The 17,314-nt window shown below is 48.4% G+C and overlaps 1 protein-coding gene across 3 annotated transcripts in view; it reads right to left on the bottom strand.

Annotated features, from left to right (window-relative positions):
• Nucleotides 1–17,314, bottom strand: part of Trim66 (tripartite motif containing 66) — a 76,066-nt gene that overhangs the window by 31,750 nt on the left and 27,002 nt on the right. For 2 of the 3 annotated variants that reach the window (XM_059269108.1, XM_059269104.1), the window contains exons 3-8: nt 5,998–6,101; nt 3,677–3,824; nt 2,637–2,769; nt 2,075–2,191; nt 783–897; nt 124–270 (exon numbers count right to left, since the gene is read on the bottom strand). In XM_059269108.1, the coding sequence (XP_059125091.1) occupies nt 124–270; nt 783–897; nt 2,075–2,191; nt 2,637–2,769; nt 3,677–3,824; nt 5,998–6,101 (764 nt within the window). Of the gene's footprint in view, nt 1–123; nt 271–782; nt 898–2,074; nt 2,192–2,636; nt 2,770–3,676; nt 3,825–5,997; nt 6,102–13,011; nt 13,242–17,314 lie in introns of those variants that run through there. The other variant, XM_059269109.1, reaches the window with a different exon arrangement.

Below are 17,314 nucleotides of genomic sequence, written 5' to 3'. Positions count from 1 at the left end.
ACCTGCTATCTTACTCCTCTTCCCTCCTAAAAACATGCACTTCCAAGGGTAATCTCTCCCATTGTGATACAGGCTCTGTTCTGATCTGTTTTCAGACTAGCTGAGGGACCGGCTTCCTCTTACCAGTTCTTTGCTGAAAAGGAAAGGGACGCTGGTTTTGCTGCAGACAGCCCAGTTGATGAAGTTCTGCACATGCTCAAACTGACGGTTGAGAACCATGATGCTCTGTAACTGCTGCTCCAGCTTCCGCTTTCTCTCGTTAGTAATGCCCTGGTGCACAGAGAAAAGACAGAGTCCCTGGTGCTGTTCATGGACCTATCTGGGAAGTCTAGTGGCCATTGTGTATCAGTATGAACACTGATGGCATCAGATAAGAGAACTTCTGAAAACAGCCTTGAGCTGTTTGCTGATGGACAGAGAAAAGGAGTAAAGAGGGTGAGAGATTTTACAGTACAAACGTGGAATGGCGATAAATGGAAAAACATGAATGAATGAATGTCTACATCTCTTGCATACAACTTTATGAAGAAGGTGCAATTAGACTCTGTTTTAAGACTTCCCTGACATAGTTAAGGATGGCAGCTACCTGAGAGACATTCCATCAGTGAGAGGCTGAACTCGTTTTCCAGCCCTTAACAAGCCACTCTCCCAAAATTAGACTAGAAATTTTGAAATACAGCATGCAACAAAATGCTGCAAAGATTGCGTATCTGATTCCTAGCTCTGGCTTCTGACCCAGGAAAGCACAGAATATATCACCTGCTCCATCTGCAAATACATACCTCAAGCTCCTCTATGAGTCCATTGGCCTGTTTGTTCAGCTCATTCATGAGGACCATCTTGGCCATTTTGATCTGGTTTTCCACCTTCCTATGCTGATGTTTCACTTCAAAAATCCTGGAGACATGATGGGACAAACACAGTGATCCCTCTCTGTTTGCTGGGAGACAGCAAACAGAAAGGCTGACAACTTGGAAGTTGCCTTGAGATCAGGGCCAAGCAAGCATCAAAGAAAAAGAGGCCTTTCTCAGCCTCATTCAATATCCCTCCCAGACCTCTTGATCTAACTGGGCTTCCTCTAGGAAACCCCCCCCCATTCAGTATCCCTTCCAGACCCCTTGATCTAACTGGGCTTCCTCTAGGAAACCTCAAGTCCACAGCCAGGTTCACCCAGTAGCTCACCAGGTGGCACAGTACTGTGGGATATATGGATATGATTGCATATGATGTATTGTCCAAAAGGAAGATGCTCCAAGAAGAGGGAAAGAGAGCCTGGGTACAGAGACTGTGGCTTGTGAGGACTGAGGAGCGTGGGAAGTGGAGGGAAGTGATCAATAACATATACGGGTTTCATCACTTTTAGGGGTGATGAAAATGTTCAATTGCACAGTTCTGTAAAATGCCAAAACCCAATGAATTACATATTTTCAAGGCTTTATTTTATTATATCTCATTAAAAATGTTTAAAAGTGAAAGGTTATGGGCTTTGAAGTCACCACAGCCCTAGCTTCCAATTTGATTAGCCATGTTAGCACAGATAAGTCACCTAACTTCTCTGAACCTCTGCTTCCTCCTCAATAAAATGGAGAAAAGCCTTGACTGAAGGAATTATAATAACTGAATAAAATAGTGAAAGTTTCCCAACCCACTGGGTCCCAGTTCCTAACTCCTGCTATACAAAATGCCAGTGATACCATGCCACTTAACTTATTTATATGGGAAACAAGAATAGACAGATTATGACTGATTTATTGCTATCCCACAATAAACAGCATTTTCTTCTCTGGAAGCTACTTACTATGTACCCTTGTTCTCGGGTACCCACTTCTGGATAATTCATAAAGCACAGAACTTTGGCCCAGACTCATTCTGATCATCCTACAGTAGCCTGGCCCTAGTTATCAACTGATACCCCAAAGACGCCTCACTGGCACTGTGACCTCTGAGGAATGGACACACTCGCTTCTCTGCCTAACCGCATCCTCCTCCATGGGCCCGCTAGGGGCTGGTACCCGAGCCTAGGAGGCGAGAGAGCGGAGCATTTTCAGCACTAACAAGATCTGCCCTAGACTACCTGTCCTCGATTTGCTTTGCAGATGTCTGCAGGCTGGACTTCTTATGTGCCACCTGCGTGGTCACACTTTCTAGAAGCATCCTCTGGTTTTGTAGAACTTCTTCAACATGTCTGCACCTAAGGGAGGAGACAAAGCAAGAGCTGAGGAGGGATGGTGCCCAGGAATCTCCATCATGCACTGTCTCAGCCTCAGAGGCCAGGACTACACACTGAGAGACAAAGGCATGCAAGTCTCTTGGTCCACAGAGAAGAGAAACACCTCCGCCCAGCTGCTGCAGGTTGGCTTGGGCAGGGAGAGGGTTTTTCTGTTCTGTTTTGTTTTCTTTTCTTTCTTGAGACAGCATCACTATGTAAGCAAGTTATCCTCTGACTCATTATGTAGGCTGGGCTGTCTCCTAAACTCACCACCATCCTGCCTCAGCCTCCCAGCTGTTGGGATTACAATTGAATATCTCCATACCCTGCTTTAGGGAGGGGGCTTTGACGCCTCAGCAGGCCAGAGCTCTCACAAAAAAGCAACGCAGAGCCTCCCGAGCCCACTCAGCCAGTCCACCAGTCCCACCTGTGCTCTTTGTGTTCCACCATTAGGCAGCTGTGGCACGTGAGCACATCACATGTCTCGCAGAAGAGCTTGAGCACTTCCTGTGTGTGCAGAGGGCAGTACAAGGCGAAGTCCCCAGAGCCACCATTCACCCCTGCCAGAGAAGACAGAAGACGTGGGCTTCTGTTCGTGCAGACCTTTCTGTTCAGCTTTGCTGAGCAGCCCTCAGCCCTCCAGGGACATGACACAGACGCAGAGCTTGGGGGAGGAGATGCGAACAGGAGAGGTCTCTCTTGGGAACAGTGAGACTCAGGGCATGGGGAAGAATTCAAGCTTAGCCTGGCTAGATTCGCTCAGCTGTCCAGAAACCTCACACCCTCAAGCCCTAGTGTCCCAGCACCTGCTAGGGGTGGAGAAGGCACTTGCACCTGCTCCAGGTAGATCTCTGGCACAGTGGGAAACCCTCCCAAATGAACCTAAGCCTCTTCACTAACCAGGATTCTGTGTTGATGGGGCTAAAACCAGACTAGTTCACATCTAGTTCATGGGATGAACTCTGCTTCCTGTGGGTCTGATAAACATGTCAACACACACACACACACACACACACACACACACACATGCACACGCACACGCACGCACACACACACACACACACACACACACACACACACACACACACACAGAGTCAGGGGTCCTAGGAGAAGATTTTCTAAAAGACTGCTGCGTAAAACAGATGGTGCAGGATGGACAAAAGGGCAAGAGTGGACCAGACTGCTAAGTCTCTGCATGTGAGACATATTGCTCTAAATAGGAGTGGGAGGTGGGAGCTGAGCTAGCTCCATGATTCAAGATCATGCTCCCAGCACCGGCTCACCCACACTCACCCGCCCCCAGCCCAACAGTGAAAGGCTGGAGTGAGTCACCCCTCTGACTCTGAGGGAGACATTCTTCCTTTGCAAAAGACTCAGAAACCATCCCCACTGTCTCCCTTGGCTGAGGTCAGAAAGCTGTTCTCCAGGCACCTGAGGGTTCAGCACGGAAGAAGGGGGGGCTGGTACCTGAGGATCCCTTCTGTGCCCGTGCAAAGAGTGGGCCCCCCGGGGCTGGGGCATGCCGGTGTTCCTCTGTGCAAGCGCTGCACAGCCAGCGATTGCAGTAGGTGCAGAGGATGTGCGCCGCCCTCTTCTCCTTGCACTCCGAGCAGTTCTGGAAGCAGAGAGGCCGAAATTGGTGACCCCACTGTCACTGAGGCTTACAGCTACAAGCAGCAAAAGCTCTAGGGACTGGGGTGCTGATGGAATGTTTCCCCAGGACTGAGGAGTAGAATCTACTGGAGGGCTGCCTGGCAAGGTTTGTGCAGGAAAGTACCCTCGGTGGCAGAAGGAACAGTGGCTATCCTGCACTAAAGGTAAGGAAACCCAGTAAGCCGAGGCTCCCCCAGTCAAGGCATATACAGTATGGGCAGGGTGACACCCTTTAAATTGGTAATGCTGTGATAAAAATAACACATGACAAGTGCTAAGGACACATGCAAAGGGAAGTTCCCAAGAACTAGGCCTAAGAGTGACGGGGACGTTTTCATCAATAGGAAACGTCTACGTTAACACTGAATTCAAGCAGGTAGACAGAGGGGGCATTACAACAGAGGACAAACTCGAGCAAAAGCCGGGCATTTGATTTCTTCAAAGGGAGAAAGGCTAAGATGTCAGAGTACCCAGAGAGATGAGTGCATCCATCCACAAGAGAGGCCAGCCTCAGAGCCATGCCTCTACCTGAAGACTGCCCAACTAACACCCCCTCCTCACCTCCAAAAGTTTGGTCATTTCATCAGCAGATATAATGCTAGGTCTGATGGGAACTGTCATGAAATGAGGAGATGTGGGAAAACGATCTATCCGTTCTATGCCTAACTCATGCAAGTCACTAAACTACTATGGGTTCAGAAGGCTCTACGAATTTCCCTACGAACGTCTTAGAAGTAGAACACATGAGTCTGTCTCCTTAGCACTGGTAAGTCCCAGAGGGTAACAGACATTCAGTAAGGATTAGATACAGGAAAAAGGAAATAAACTAGTAAGTTAATGAAAAGCAGTGATAAGGACATACCAGTAGAGAAACAGAAGGCACAGTCAGTAAGTAATGTAAGATCAGAAACTTGGGGAAACGGTTGAGAGCTGTTACAGACAAGATTAAAGAGCCCGTTAAATCAAAGCTGGTATGTAAATCTTCAACTCAGGGGGAAGATAAAAGTGGGGGGGGAGCCTAATGCTGATATTTTCTGTAAGAGCCATGGGGGGAAAAACACTGAAATAAATTAAGTAATGCTTAATGTACCTTAAGATACCTTCCCTTTCCACTCAAAGCATGTAATTTTCACCTAGTAGAAAACTACGTTTCAAACATTTTTTATTTCCTCCTGGGTGGATGGCTGAATGGATAAGTGGATGGATGGGTGGATGGATGGGTAGATGGATGAGTGGATGGATGGGTGGAAAGGTGGGTGGATGAGTGGATAGATGGGTGGATGGATGAGTGAATAGATGGGTGGATTGATGGGTAGATAGATGGGTGGATGGATGGGTGGATGGATGGATAGATAGATAGATGGGTGGATGGATGGGTGGAAGGGTAGAAGGGTGGGTGGATGAGTGGATAGAGATGGGTGGATGGATGAGTGGATGGATGGGTGGATGGATGGGTGGATGGATGAGTGGATGGATGGGTGGATGGATGGGTGGATGGATGAGTGGATGGATGGGTGGATGGATGGGTGGATGGATGGGTAGATGGATGGGTGGATGGATGAGTGGATGGATGGGTGGATTGATGGGTAGATAGATGGGTGGATGGATGGGTAGATGGATGGGTGGATGGACGGGTGGATGGATGGGTGGATGGATGGGTGGAAGGGTAGAAGGGTGGGTGGATGAGTGGATAGATAGGTGGATTGATGGGTAGATAGATGGGTGGATGGATGGGTAGATGGATGGGTGGATGGATGGGTGGGTAGATGAGTGGATGGATAGGTGGGTAGATAAGTGGATGGATGGGTGGAAAGGTGGGTGGATGAGTAGATGGGTGGATGGATGAGTGGATAGATGGGTGGATGGATGGGTAGATGGATGGGTGGATGGATGGGTGGATGGATGGGTGGAAGGGTAGAAGGGTGGGTAGATGAGTGGATGGATGGGTGGATAGATGGGTGGATGGATGGGTGGGTAGATGAGTGGATGGATGGGTGGGTAGATGAGTGGATGGATGGATGGATAGGAAAACTGATGGTGGAGTTACAATTCAGTGATAGGTGGCTAGACCTATAGACAGTGGTCTCATCAATTTCTGTAAGCCACCACCTGCCTATTCCCTTGTCCTGACTTACCCTGGCCATTGTGGGTTGCCCAGGAGGAAAGCACTGGAGAAAAATATGTTCAGTTACATCTCTGGTAAGATACACTCGCTGACATGCAGGACAGGAGATGAGCTCTAGAAGGGAAAGACAGACAATGGAGTCAAGGCAACAGAATAATTATACATAAGGCCTAGAAGGAGGCTTTCAAATACCCAGCACCAACATATGGGCAATACCCACTCCTAGCCAAAGTGATCCCTGTTCAGGAACATAGCCTGCAGTTAGCATGAACACGACCATCCCACCAGAGGCCAGCCCTACAGACCATCCATCTAGTCTCCTCCCATCCCTGTCTTTACCTAATCTATCCTCCTCTCCTCCCTAGGAACCAGGCCTCTGCCTTCTGCTGCTCCAGTTCTTCATTCTACAGCCCTGAAGTCCCAGTTCCTGGGCTTGGGGGGTTTAGTGTAGCCCAGAGGATAGCATTAGTCACTAAGGTTACTGTGTTACCCAGATTACTTCAGAGATCTCAAAGCTTCCAGGAGTTCTCTAGCAAGTGGAAGAAGAGCCTTGCCCCACTGCCTGCTCACATACGAGGTACTTTTCTATTGGTTTAACCAATACCAATAAGTCTGCTCCTGGGACTCAGATGCCTGTTGCTGGGCTATTTCCACCTAGAGTCCTAGACCATGTTAGGTATACTATACACATCACCTGTGAACAGCCTGACTCGCTCCCTCTCCCAGAAGAATACAACAGTTTCCAACACATTCCTTAGCAGAGTGGGCATCTGAATTACATAAGCAGCAGGAGACTGCCACCCTGGAGACAGTGACTCTTCAGACCCACTCTAAAAACAGTCAGACCTCTGGGAATGAGTCTCCTGAGGAGGGCAGGGACCTGTGTCCATGGATAAGGCTGGTATGAAAAGGAACTGGCGGCAACAGGGCTTGTGGCAATATTGTCACAGTCTTCTCTGCCTCATTTCATCAATACAGTAATGAATGCTACAGATCAATGCTCTACAGTGCACTCAGAAGAATGCAAGCCCCAACACCAGCTTTGCCACCCAGTGACCTTGGGCAAGCTGCTTTGTCTCAACTGACTCACCTACGCCTATTTCATTGTATGTAAAATAGAAAGGGAAAAATGAGAGTCGCTTTGATAGATAGACATGGTGGCACACATCTATAATCGCCAGCACGTGGGAATCTGGGGCAGAAGGCATCACAAGTTCGAAGACAGTGGGGGCCACATAGCAGGACCCTGTCACAAAAAGACAGGCTGGTGAGCTAACTCAGCAGGGAAAGGTGCTTGCCGCCGAGTTCAGTCCTCTGAGTCCATAGGTGGAAGGAAAGAATCAATTCTTTCAAGTTGTCCTCTGATCTTTCCATCTGTGCTATAGCACATGCAAATGCACACACGTACACACACCCCGCACACAATAGGGCTTTAGATAATATTTGAGAAAACACAGTTCTCCTTGAATGCTGACTTTGAATTCAAAATATTTCTCACATCCTATCCATGGTATGATGAAAAGCAGATAGAGTGGTACACTGAGAAACTAGCCATAAACTCTTCCTATCTCTGAAAGAATTCCTTGTGATCTCTTTTGTTTTTTAAAGACAAGCTTCCATTATATAGCCCTGGCTGGCCTGGAACTCACTATGTAGCCAAAGCTGGCCTTGTGCTCACAGAGCTCCTCCTGCCTCTTCCTTCCAAGTACTGGACTGAAGGTGCCTGGCCTCTCTTATGATCCTACCAATAAAAGGGACTCTTGGGGATGGGGAGATGGCTCAAGAGGGAGAAGCAGGAGCAGAACAGACAAGTTCCTGGAACTCTCTAGCCAGCCCGCCTGACCAAACTGGGTTAGCTCCAGGTTCAGTGAGAGATCCTGTCTCAAACCATAAGGTAGAGAGCAACTGAGATGGACACCTGATGTTGACCTGTGATCTTCACATGTGCACGATACCCACACATATATGAACACTGCACATACACGAGAGGGGGGAGGGAAGAAGGGAAGGGAAGGGAGAAGAGAAGAGAAGAGAAGAGAAGAGAAGAGAAGAGAAGAGAAGAGAAGAGAAGAGGCCAAGAGGACTCTCTAACTGTACCCATTGAATCTAGGACTAGACCTCAGGGGCCTGTGCAATTCTGCTCTCACTCCTAGAATTCTCCAGCCACTCTATGAAAAGTTGAACCTGGGACTCAAAAACCATAGTTGTTTCAAACATTGTCCATAAGGCCACCCTAAACCAGCCAGACCAAGTGGCCCACCAATCCAATGCAGGCATGGGATGATAGCCAGGATCAGGCAAACTCAGCCCAGATTACCCAGAGAATTCCAGTCCAGATCACCAACCTGGAAAGCCACACAACAAAGAAAGCTGGTTTAATCACTAAGCTTTGGGGTGGCCAATTGTGCAGCAAAAGTTCATCATCACCATCTGCAGAACCCACAAAATCATAAAAAACAATAGCCCTTGCAAAGCCACGAATTTGAATGACAGAGCTGCATTGGACCTCCTTGGGTATTTTTCCTGCTGGTCAACACTCTCCACAGGTGACATCACCTGGCTGTCAGGTGACTGTCTCTCCCATCTACTAGGTGCATCCACCTTCACAACAGTGATCTGAGTGTTGAAAGTTACTTCCACAAGACTCCCAACTCCTGGTACCAAGTGCTCCAACATTAAAAACAGTAACACAACAGAGTGGAAAAGGAGGATGATCTGGATGGTTCAAATAAGGCCTCATGGCACATTATCTGCCTTTCTTGGCCATAAAGACAAGACCCTTGTTCGGCATTCATTTTCAGCTTGGCCTAACCTCCCTCCAGCCCCATCTCTAGCTTCAGCTGCCAGATGCCGTATATCTTTGGCATGCCAAGTATCTCGGCTGTCTTTGGAAGAGCCAAACTTTTGCATGGCTGTCTGGAAAAGTGCTGGTCCTTCTTGAAATACTTTTCCTTGCTTCTGTCCTTTTCAGATAAACTCCTTTGCATCCTTTCAAACCTGAAATGTTCCACCTTTGAGAAACAGGGCTGATTTCCCCTAGGATCAGTTAATTAGTACCTCCAGTATAAGAAACACCATACTGCATTTTAACTACCTGTTCATATGTCTACATACAGAAATGATCTATAGTTAGCATCAAAGGATGGTGCATGGTTTTTAGAAGATTGGATAATTGCATTTCGTTAGCTGGGGTACTCCATGTGTATTCCTTGCACTCGTGGCCACTTGGAAGAAGCCACTTGGAAGTTTCTGGGTGCTGGGGGAAAGCCATCCCGAGATGACAATCACATGGTGTGTAGACAAGGCTCTGCTGCTACTATCTGACTGTCACCCTCGGTGAGCACCCCCTTTTCCTGAATGTCACTAAGTTGTTAAGATGAGGAGACGAGGCACAGCAGGAGAGGGCTGATTACACTGACCCTTTTCACGTGCCCTTAGCAGTCAAGCTTCAGGACAAGAGGGGACAGTCAACCCAATGGCAACTGAGCTATCTGTCATCCTTGTCAGGAAGTCAGGTGGGCCAGGCACGGTGCACACACACGTAATCCCAGCACATGAGAGATCAAGGCAGGAGGATTGCCAGTTTGATTCCAGCCTCAGCTACACAGTGAGAAACTGTGTCAAATAAAACAAAAATCAGAGAGTTGAATGACAGGCTGTGGCTGAGGGGAGGCTGGAGGCAGGGGATCAGCCCTGAGGAGGGGCTGCTAACTAGCAGAGCCAGAGAATAACTGCACTGCTCAAAAGACTCACTGTTTACATATTGAAATTGTGCCATAAGTAAGATGTCATTTACATATAATGCTTATCTTGGAGGGAGGGGCTTTTCTGAGACAAGGTTTCATGTAGCCCAAGCTGGTCTCAAACTCAAAATGGAGCCAAGAATGGCCTTGAACTCCTGGGGAGGTGGAGTTACAGGTGTATGATACCATGCCTGACTTCTGCAGTGCTGAGGATTAAATCCAGGGTGTCATGCATGCTGGGGAAACACTCTACCAACTGAACTACATGAGGGATGTGGATGTAGCCTTGGCCTTCCTAATGTACATAGACCGGGCTGGTCTTGAACTTGACAGCAATTCTCCTGCCACTGCCTCCCAAGTGCTAGGACTACAGGTGTGCATCAGCAAGCCCACCTATTTTACTGTTTATTTCACAACCAGAAACATCATTCTTGAGACACAGGGGACCATGACACAAAGACCACCGAGGAGGTAGGACTTCTGTTTCCACAATGAGAAAGGCAACAGAGTCTCCCTATGGCACCTGGTGGCCTGGGAGAACAGCTCTGGGAGCCAAAGTCACTCCTTCCACCTGTTAAGAGAGTGAAAACTGAGCCGGACAGGGCCATGATGCAAGTCTGTAATTCTAGCACTCAGGAGACTGAGGCAGGGGAATCTCAAGTTCAAGACCACACTAGGCTACACAGAGAGTTCCAGGATAGCCTGTCTCCGAAACTAAATAAATACATGTCTTGTCCCTAGGAGGTGTGATACAAATTGACATCTACTTAGCACTGCTTTCAGTACTGGCACCATACATGTGTTATCTCATTCACTCATCAACCATCTCTTAAGAATAGGCCTGATCTCCGTTTTATTGTGGAGACTAAGGCTCCGAGAAGTTAAATTAGAAGAGCCTGTGGCAACCTGAGACCTGAATCTGTTTACCTTTAAAACTGCATCCTTGGGCCAGGGAGATGGCTGAGTAGAGCACCTCCACGCAAACACCAAGGCCTAGTTCACATTCCCTGAACTCATGGGACGGACACTGGCTATAGCCATACACGTACCAGGGCCTAGTTCACATTCCCTGAACTCACGAAACACTGGCTATGGCCACGCATGCACCAGGGCCTTGTTCACATTCCCTGAACTCATGGGACGGACACTGGCTATAGCCACACACGTACCAGGGCCTAGTTCACATTCCCTGAACTCACGAAACACTGGCTATGGCCACGCACGCATGCACCAGGGCCTAGTTCACATTCCCTGAACTCACGAAACACTGGCTATGGCCACACATGCACGCACGCACGCACCAGGGCCTTATTCACATTCCCTGAACTCACGAAACACTGGTTATGGCCACACAAGCACCAGGGCCTAGTTCACATTCCCTGAACTCACGGGACAGGGGCTATGGCAGGCATCTGTGATCTCAGAACAACCACAGGCTGATGGACAGATGGATGGTGGAGACAACAGCATCCCCAGAAGCCCACAGGCCAGACGACCTAGACTATGCAGCACAGCCACAGACAACAGTAAGACCCTGCCTCAAACACGCTGGAAAATGAAGGCCGACACACAAAGTTGTTTTCTGATCTCCACATGTGGGCCACAGCATTTATGTGCAACATACACACACACATACAGATAAAACCACGTTCCTTTCATCATGCTATATTCTTTCCTAATGCAATAATCAATAAATGATATATTTTTAATTGTAATTAACCAGACAGTTTCACCATATACAAAATATTTCATAATAATGATCAGACCACAGTTATTACCCAACTATTCTAATAGCTCATACCCAGCTCTGGAAACTGGAATTCTCCAGCTGTGTTTTTAAGAAATACAGTATTTGCTGCCAGGCAGTGCACACCTTTAATCTCGGGACTTGTGTGGGATGGCAGGCAGTCTCAGTGAGTCTGAGGCCAGCTTGGTCTACAAAGTGAGTTCCAGGACAGCCAGAGAAACCCTGTCCTGAAAATCCCCCAAAAAAACACAATATTTGAGGAAAGCAAATGGAATGAAGCTTTTGTGCCTAAAGAAAACAAATGTAAAGACAGTGCATTCTTCGTTACAAATTTGAACTATAAGGGGACTTTTAACCATCCTGATATGGGATAGGGACGTGGCTCATAGAGTTTCAGGAGGTGGAGTCCAGGCATCAGCATTTAAAACTAATTCTTCAGAAGATTACAATGTATAGCTCTTTGACAACCAGCACCCTGGATAGTACTCTTCCTCTGAGAGCTCTGTCCCCTGTGTCATGAAGCTAAGAAAGGCAGGAAGTCCAGAAAACTCTAGATGTAGCTGTGGCGGATTTCCCCTTTGACAGACAAATGGATAGATCCCCAGCACACAGAAGCAAGTCCTGGTTCCCAGGTACCCTGTGGGTTGGCACTGAGTTGGAGGCTACATTGACTCAAAACTCAACTAAAAGACCAAGATGTAACCTGTGGCCTGCTCCTGAGGCCAGAATGTGTGCTGAGCCCAGAAAGGGAAAGGAGGCCTAGTCTGGGTAACTAGCCCTCAGCATGAACAACACAGCCAAGGCAGCCTTCGCATCAGATGATGAGAGTGGGAAAGACACCCCGAGGAGGTCCCCAAAATCAGGCATGGGTCAGCTCAGGCCACCCAGGAGCATGGCCACCTTGAGCCCAGCTTGGGCCTAGTGCTAAGCAATCTTCACGGGTTGGGAAGCCTTTCACTCTTCAGCTCTCATCCAGCGCTCCATGAAACTGCTGCTGGAGTCCCAGATCTCTCTGACCTAGCGGCGGGATCCACTGAGGCAGCCTCAAGTGCCTCTGCCAGTGTCCAAAGCTGGATAGACCTTCTCTGTTCCCAATTCCCAATCACATGGAGGATGGTATGAAGGCCTCATGAGAAACAGAGGCATGCTTCAAAACTACATTGTCCTTAGAAAACCTCAAACCACTGAGCAGCCTTGAGCAGCCTCTGTAGCCACAGGTAAGACACGCTGCCTCACTCTGCCTCTGCCAGACACTAAGCAAGGAAATAAGTGCCCATGCCCAGGCAGGCTGGCCAGCCTCACTAACCGTTCGTACCCTCCCACCCTCGGCAGCCTCAGGATGCTGAGCACCAAGTAAGGCCCCCCCTGAAGCCTCCGAAACCTTCCACTGCCCCCACGGCTCAGAGCAACGTTGCCTTCAACAAACAGGTTGCACCCACTCTTCAGATGTCAGTACCTGTTAGAAAGACAGATTTTGATCCAAGACACACCTAGGTTGGCTGCCGATTTTGCCCCTGGCTGCCAGCAGGCTTACCTGTCACCCTGTTGCCCTGTAATTAGAGCAACACCTGGGAGAGAAGTCAGAGGAAGAGCGACAGGTGAGACCACCACCAGTCCTGGAGGATGGTGCTCCCCGGGAGCCCAGGAGCACCCACCCCGCATGCAGCAAGCCAGCTGGGCCCACAGGGCCTAAGGCTCGGGGAGCTGGGTTCTGGGTGGGGTTTGGGGAGCAGTCTGGAGCCTCTCCTTGTGGTGATGCATCCTCAGCCACAGCTGCTGTTTCTCTAGCTCACCTGAGATGCTCCTGCAAGAAAGAGCGAGGTTGACTCCTCCTGTTCCTGTTTATCTCCAAGTCTCTGCAGCAATTTTCCCAAACTGAACAGCAAGAGGGAGACCTCAAAGAGGCGACTCTCTTCCTAGCTGCATCTCCTTCCTAATCCTCTGGGTGCCTCTGAATAGAAGCTCAGAAGGAAGAAAACGAGATTTTCAACTTTCAGGAACTAGCTCTGTCGCCCTCTGCACAGCTCACAGCTCGGGAGGCCATCAGTCTCAGGCTTTTAGGACTCGATCCACAAAAATCCTTCAGCCCTCCATGTTCCCCAAAATGACAGTGCTCATGTGTGGCTGGAACCTGCCCCGATCCGGCAGCTCATTTAAATAGAGCTCATCACAACAACAGTGTTGGTGGAGAAGTGAGTAGCTGCAGGGCCCTGGGGACCCCCTGTTTATACGTAGGAAGAATGATGCAATCTGGGTATCAAAATAGCAATCCAGAATGGAATAACAGGCTCCCGCGGCAGCGGTGCCTGCACAGCCAGAGCTCAAGTTGACACACTCTGTCAGCCCCACACTGCTGCAGCACGCAGATGCCAAGCACACACTCTCACCGCATCATTTTCAAAAACAGCAGGAGCCGGAGAGATCTCTCCAAGCCCCCTGCGCTGCGGAAAAGTGCAGGGGGTGGGGAACCTCCAACAGACACTAAAATCTCTCTCCTCAACACTCACCTGCTCCTGCTACTTCACCTGAAGTCCTTATCCTGTGACGTCACAGTCGGTTGCCATAGTGACCAACTGTCCGTCACAAGCAGAGGATTAGGACTTCAGATGGAGAAGACACATGTTTTATGATGCACAAAGGTCCTGGGCAGGTGTCCCTTGGCAGCTCTCTCCGTCCCCCGAGGAAACACAGTCACACACAAGCAGGAGGAAGAGGGAAGGAAAACAGGGGTGAGTTGGAGGAAAGACTTCAGGATAGGACAATACTGCAAGGGACGGGATGATTACAGCAGCACAGAGCAATCAGAGTTGGCAGTGAGGGAGCCTAGGAGGAGCAGATGCTCCTGAAGGGCCCCAATGCAAAACAAAAGATCCTGACATTCATTAACCTTAAGGAAAGGCCACCCAGAAAGGCTCTAGGAGCCTGACTGAGCTAGACTTTATGACTAGGGACAGGGAAGTCACAAAAGTAGTTTATCCAGTTGAACATTAATGAGATCCTGAATGTGGGCAGACATGCCAAAATCGGTCAAAAGAGTTGTTCTAAAGAGAACATTAGCGTATGACCAAAATAAGACATCGGGGTAGTGGTGGTGTGTGAGGACTCAAGAGGTTGGGCTGTTCTGAACAGAGACAGGTATGGGAAGAGGGAGAGGGCCACTTCCAAATGCTTTTGTAAATCACGTTTTCTCTGATATCTACACCTCTTAAATCAGACAGCATCCTGCCCTACCCGGACTAATGAGTTTAAATCTGAAGTGCTTTCTAAAAATCCTCGGTCTACCAAACCACATCTCCTAGGTTCAAACACAGGACCTAGAGTTTCAGCAAGGTTCCCAAACCATTCTTAGACATCCAGACAGCACTGGTTTAAGAACTAACAATCTGGAAACACAACAATCGGACAACCACAGTGGCCTCCTGATAATCTTCCTACAATCTTTCTGCATTTGATCAAATCAGACCTCACGTGCATGCGTGTGTGCGTGAGTCTGTGTGTGTATTTCGAGTCAGGATCTCATGTGGCCCAGGCTAACCTCAAACTCACAATTGTACCTAAGACTGACCTTGAACTCCTGATCTTCCTGCTTCTACTTCCCAAGTGCCAGGACTAAAGGCTGTAAGAACAAACGTACCAGAATGACTTTGTTTGTTTGTTTGTTTGTTTTGAGACAGGGTCTCTGTGTAGTCCTGGTTGTCCTAGAACTTGTTATATAGACCAGGCTGGCCTCAAAAATCAGAGACCCACCTGCCTTTGTCTCCTGAGTGTTGAGATTAAAGGAGTGTACCCACACCACACCCAGCTCAGAATGACTTTTTAAAATATAGATTTGATCATGCCTCACTGGTCTCAATGGCTCTCATTCGGCAGAAATAACATTTGTCAAGACCCCTGAGAAAAATATCTTTCCAGAGTCCCATTTCTCCCTTTTAAGCATTCTAAATTCTGGACAAAGTTAACTCCCTTCTGTCTTGCTTACCTGCCTGCTCCTCCATGGGCCTCTTTCTCACATTATTTTCAACCTAGAGTTTTCATCCATCTTTTTCTATCCTGAGTGGCTCTGCATAGCTATTTCTACTTGATGCCACCAATTTTTCAAATTGGTTCAAACCCACCAATTTGTCCAGTGCTGAAAACAAAGGTAAGAACCCCAGCTTGTCTGTTTTTGTCAATAAAAAATACAGTCAAGAATCAGCTTCTTGGACTGGGAAGAAGATCAGTGTTTACCTAACATGCAAGTGGCCCTGGGTTCAGTCCCCAGCACTCTGAAGTTCAAGTCATCCTTAGCTACTTAGTGAGTTCAAGGACAGCCAGAGCTACAAGAGACCCTATCTCAAAAAGAGGGGTGGAGGAGGAGCAAGGAAGGAAAGAAGGATTTCTTAGAACACAGTCAGGGCCATTGGTTTCCACACTAACCATGGCCAATTTTGTGCTACAGTGGCAGAGCTGAGTGATTGTCACAGAAACTTTATGACTGGCCAAAACTACTACCTGGCACTTTTTAGACTGAAAAAGCTCATCCTTAGTCAAAACAGCAGCTCCTTCCATCGTTCCATCTCCATACTGGGATAATTCAGATTATGGAGTCCTGCTTGTTGCTAAACCCACTCCCACCTGTGAGCTCTGGTTGTGTAAATGGTTCGGAGGCCGTGCCTTCAAACATGAGTAAGATGTCACTGGTGAGGAGGAGGGCGCGTCACACACAGAGGGGCCTCCAGGACATGCAGGGTTAATTCGGGGGAACTAGGAAGAGCCTTGAAGGCCAAGCTAGTTCTGCTCTAAACTGCAGCAATGCTGAGTCGTTTCTTCCTCTTCTTTGAATTTCTTTTTGTGGTACTGGGGATTGAACCTAGGGCCTTGTGCATGCTAGATGGTCCCTTTCCTGGATTATATGCCTAGCCCTTGCTTTATTTTTCATTTTGCAATGGAGTTTCACTAGCCTTGCATTCCCTCTGTGGCCCTTTCAAGCCTTGAATCTGCAATCCTTTGCCTCCGTCTCCAGAATAGCTAAGATTATAGGCCTGTGCCACTAGGCCCAACTTCTCCTTTTTTGTTGTTTTGTTTTGTTTTGTTTTTCAAGACAAGGTTTCTTTGTGTAGCTCTGGCTGTCCTGGAACTCACTCTGTAGACCAGACTGGCCTCAAACTCACAGAGATTTGCCGGCCTCTACCTCCTGAGTGCTGGGATTAAAGACGTATTCCAACATTGCCCAGCCTTTAGGTAGCCCATAGTGTAGGCCTAGAGTTAGAAGGAGTGATTGGGATTGAAATAGAGGATTTGGAAGCATAACCCCCAATGGCAGGGTAAATATCATTACAGGAAAGAATAAGGGAAGCTACAATACCCAGGAACTAGGAGGCAGGGCCAGCAGCTGATCTGAAGCAAGATCCAGACTCTGAGCCTGACAGTCAGGTGACCGGCTGAGGCTGGAAGTGAATGTATGAATGAATGAATGGCCCTTGGCCTTCACAACCTCATTCTCTGAGGAAGTACCTGGGTGTGATGCCAGCTTTCTGTGCCAAGGAAATGCCCACAGTAGATGCAATTGCAGACCGAGTCTGGGCTTGTCTTAGTTGGTAGACTCTCACTGACCTAGTAGTACCTGTCTCTTTTCACACAAAATCTCAGGAGTTGATACAAAGGAGGCTATATAGACACACTTCCTGCAAAGCCACTGGCCCCACTTACAACTGGGCCTGAAAGGGGGTCCGCAGGGAGTCCAAGGCAGCACCGTACTATAGAGCTGTAGCTTCTGCAGCCTGCAAGCCCAAACAAGCCCAGGCTTATCAGGCAAGGGAGTGGGATCTGATCCCTAGCTCTGCAAATGACTGACCATG

This window comes from Peromyscus eremicus, chromosome 1 (assembly GCF_949786415.1).
Source record: "Peromyscus eremicus chromosome 1, PerEre_H2_v1, whole genome shotgun sequence".
NCBI lineage: Eukaryota > Metazoa > Chordata > Mammalia > Rodentia > Cricetidae > Peromyscus > Peromyscus eremicus.
The sequence above is the reverse complement of the archived record's forward strand: the minus strand, read 5'-3'. Positions and strand labels throughout refer to the sequence as shown.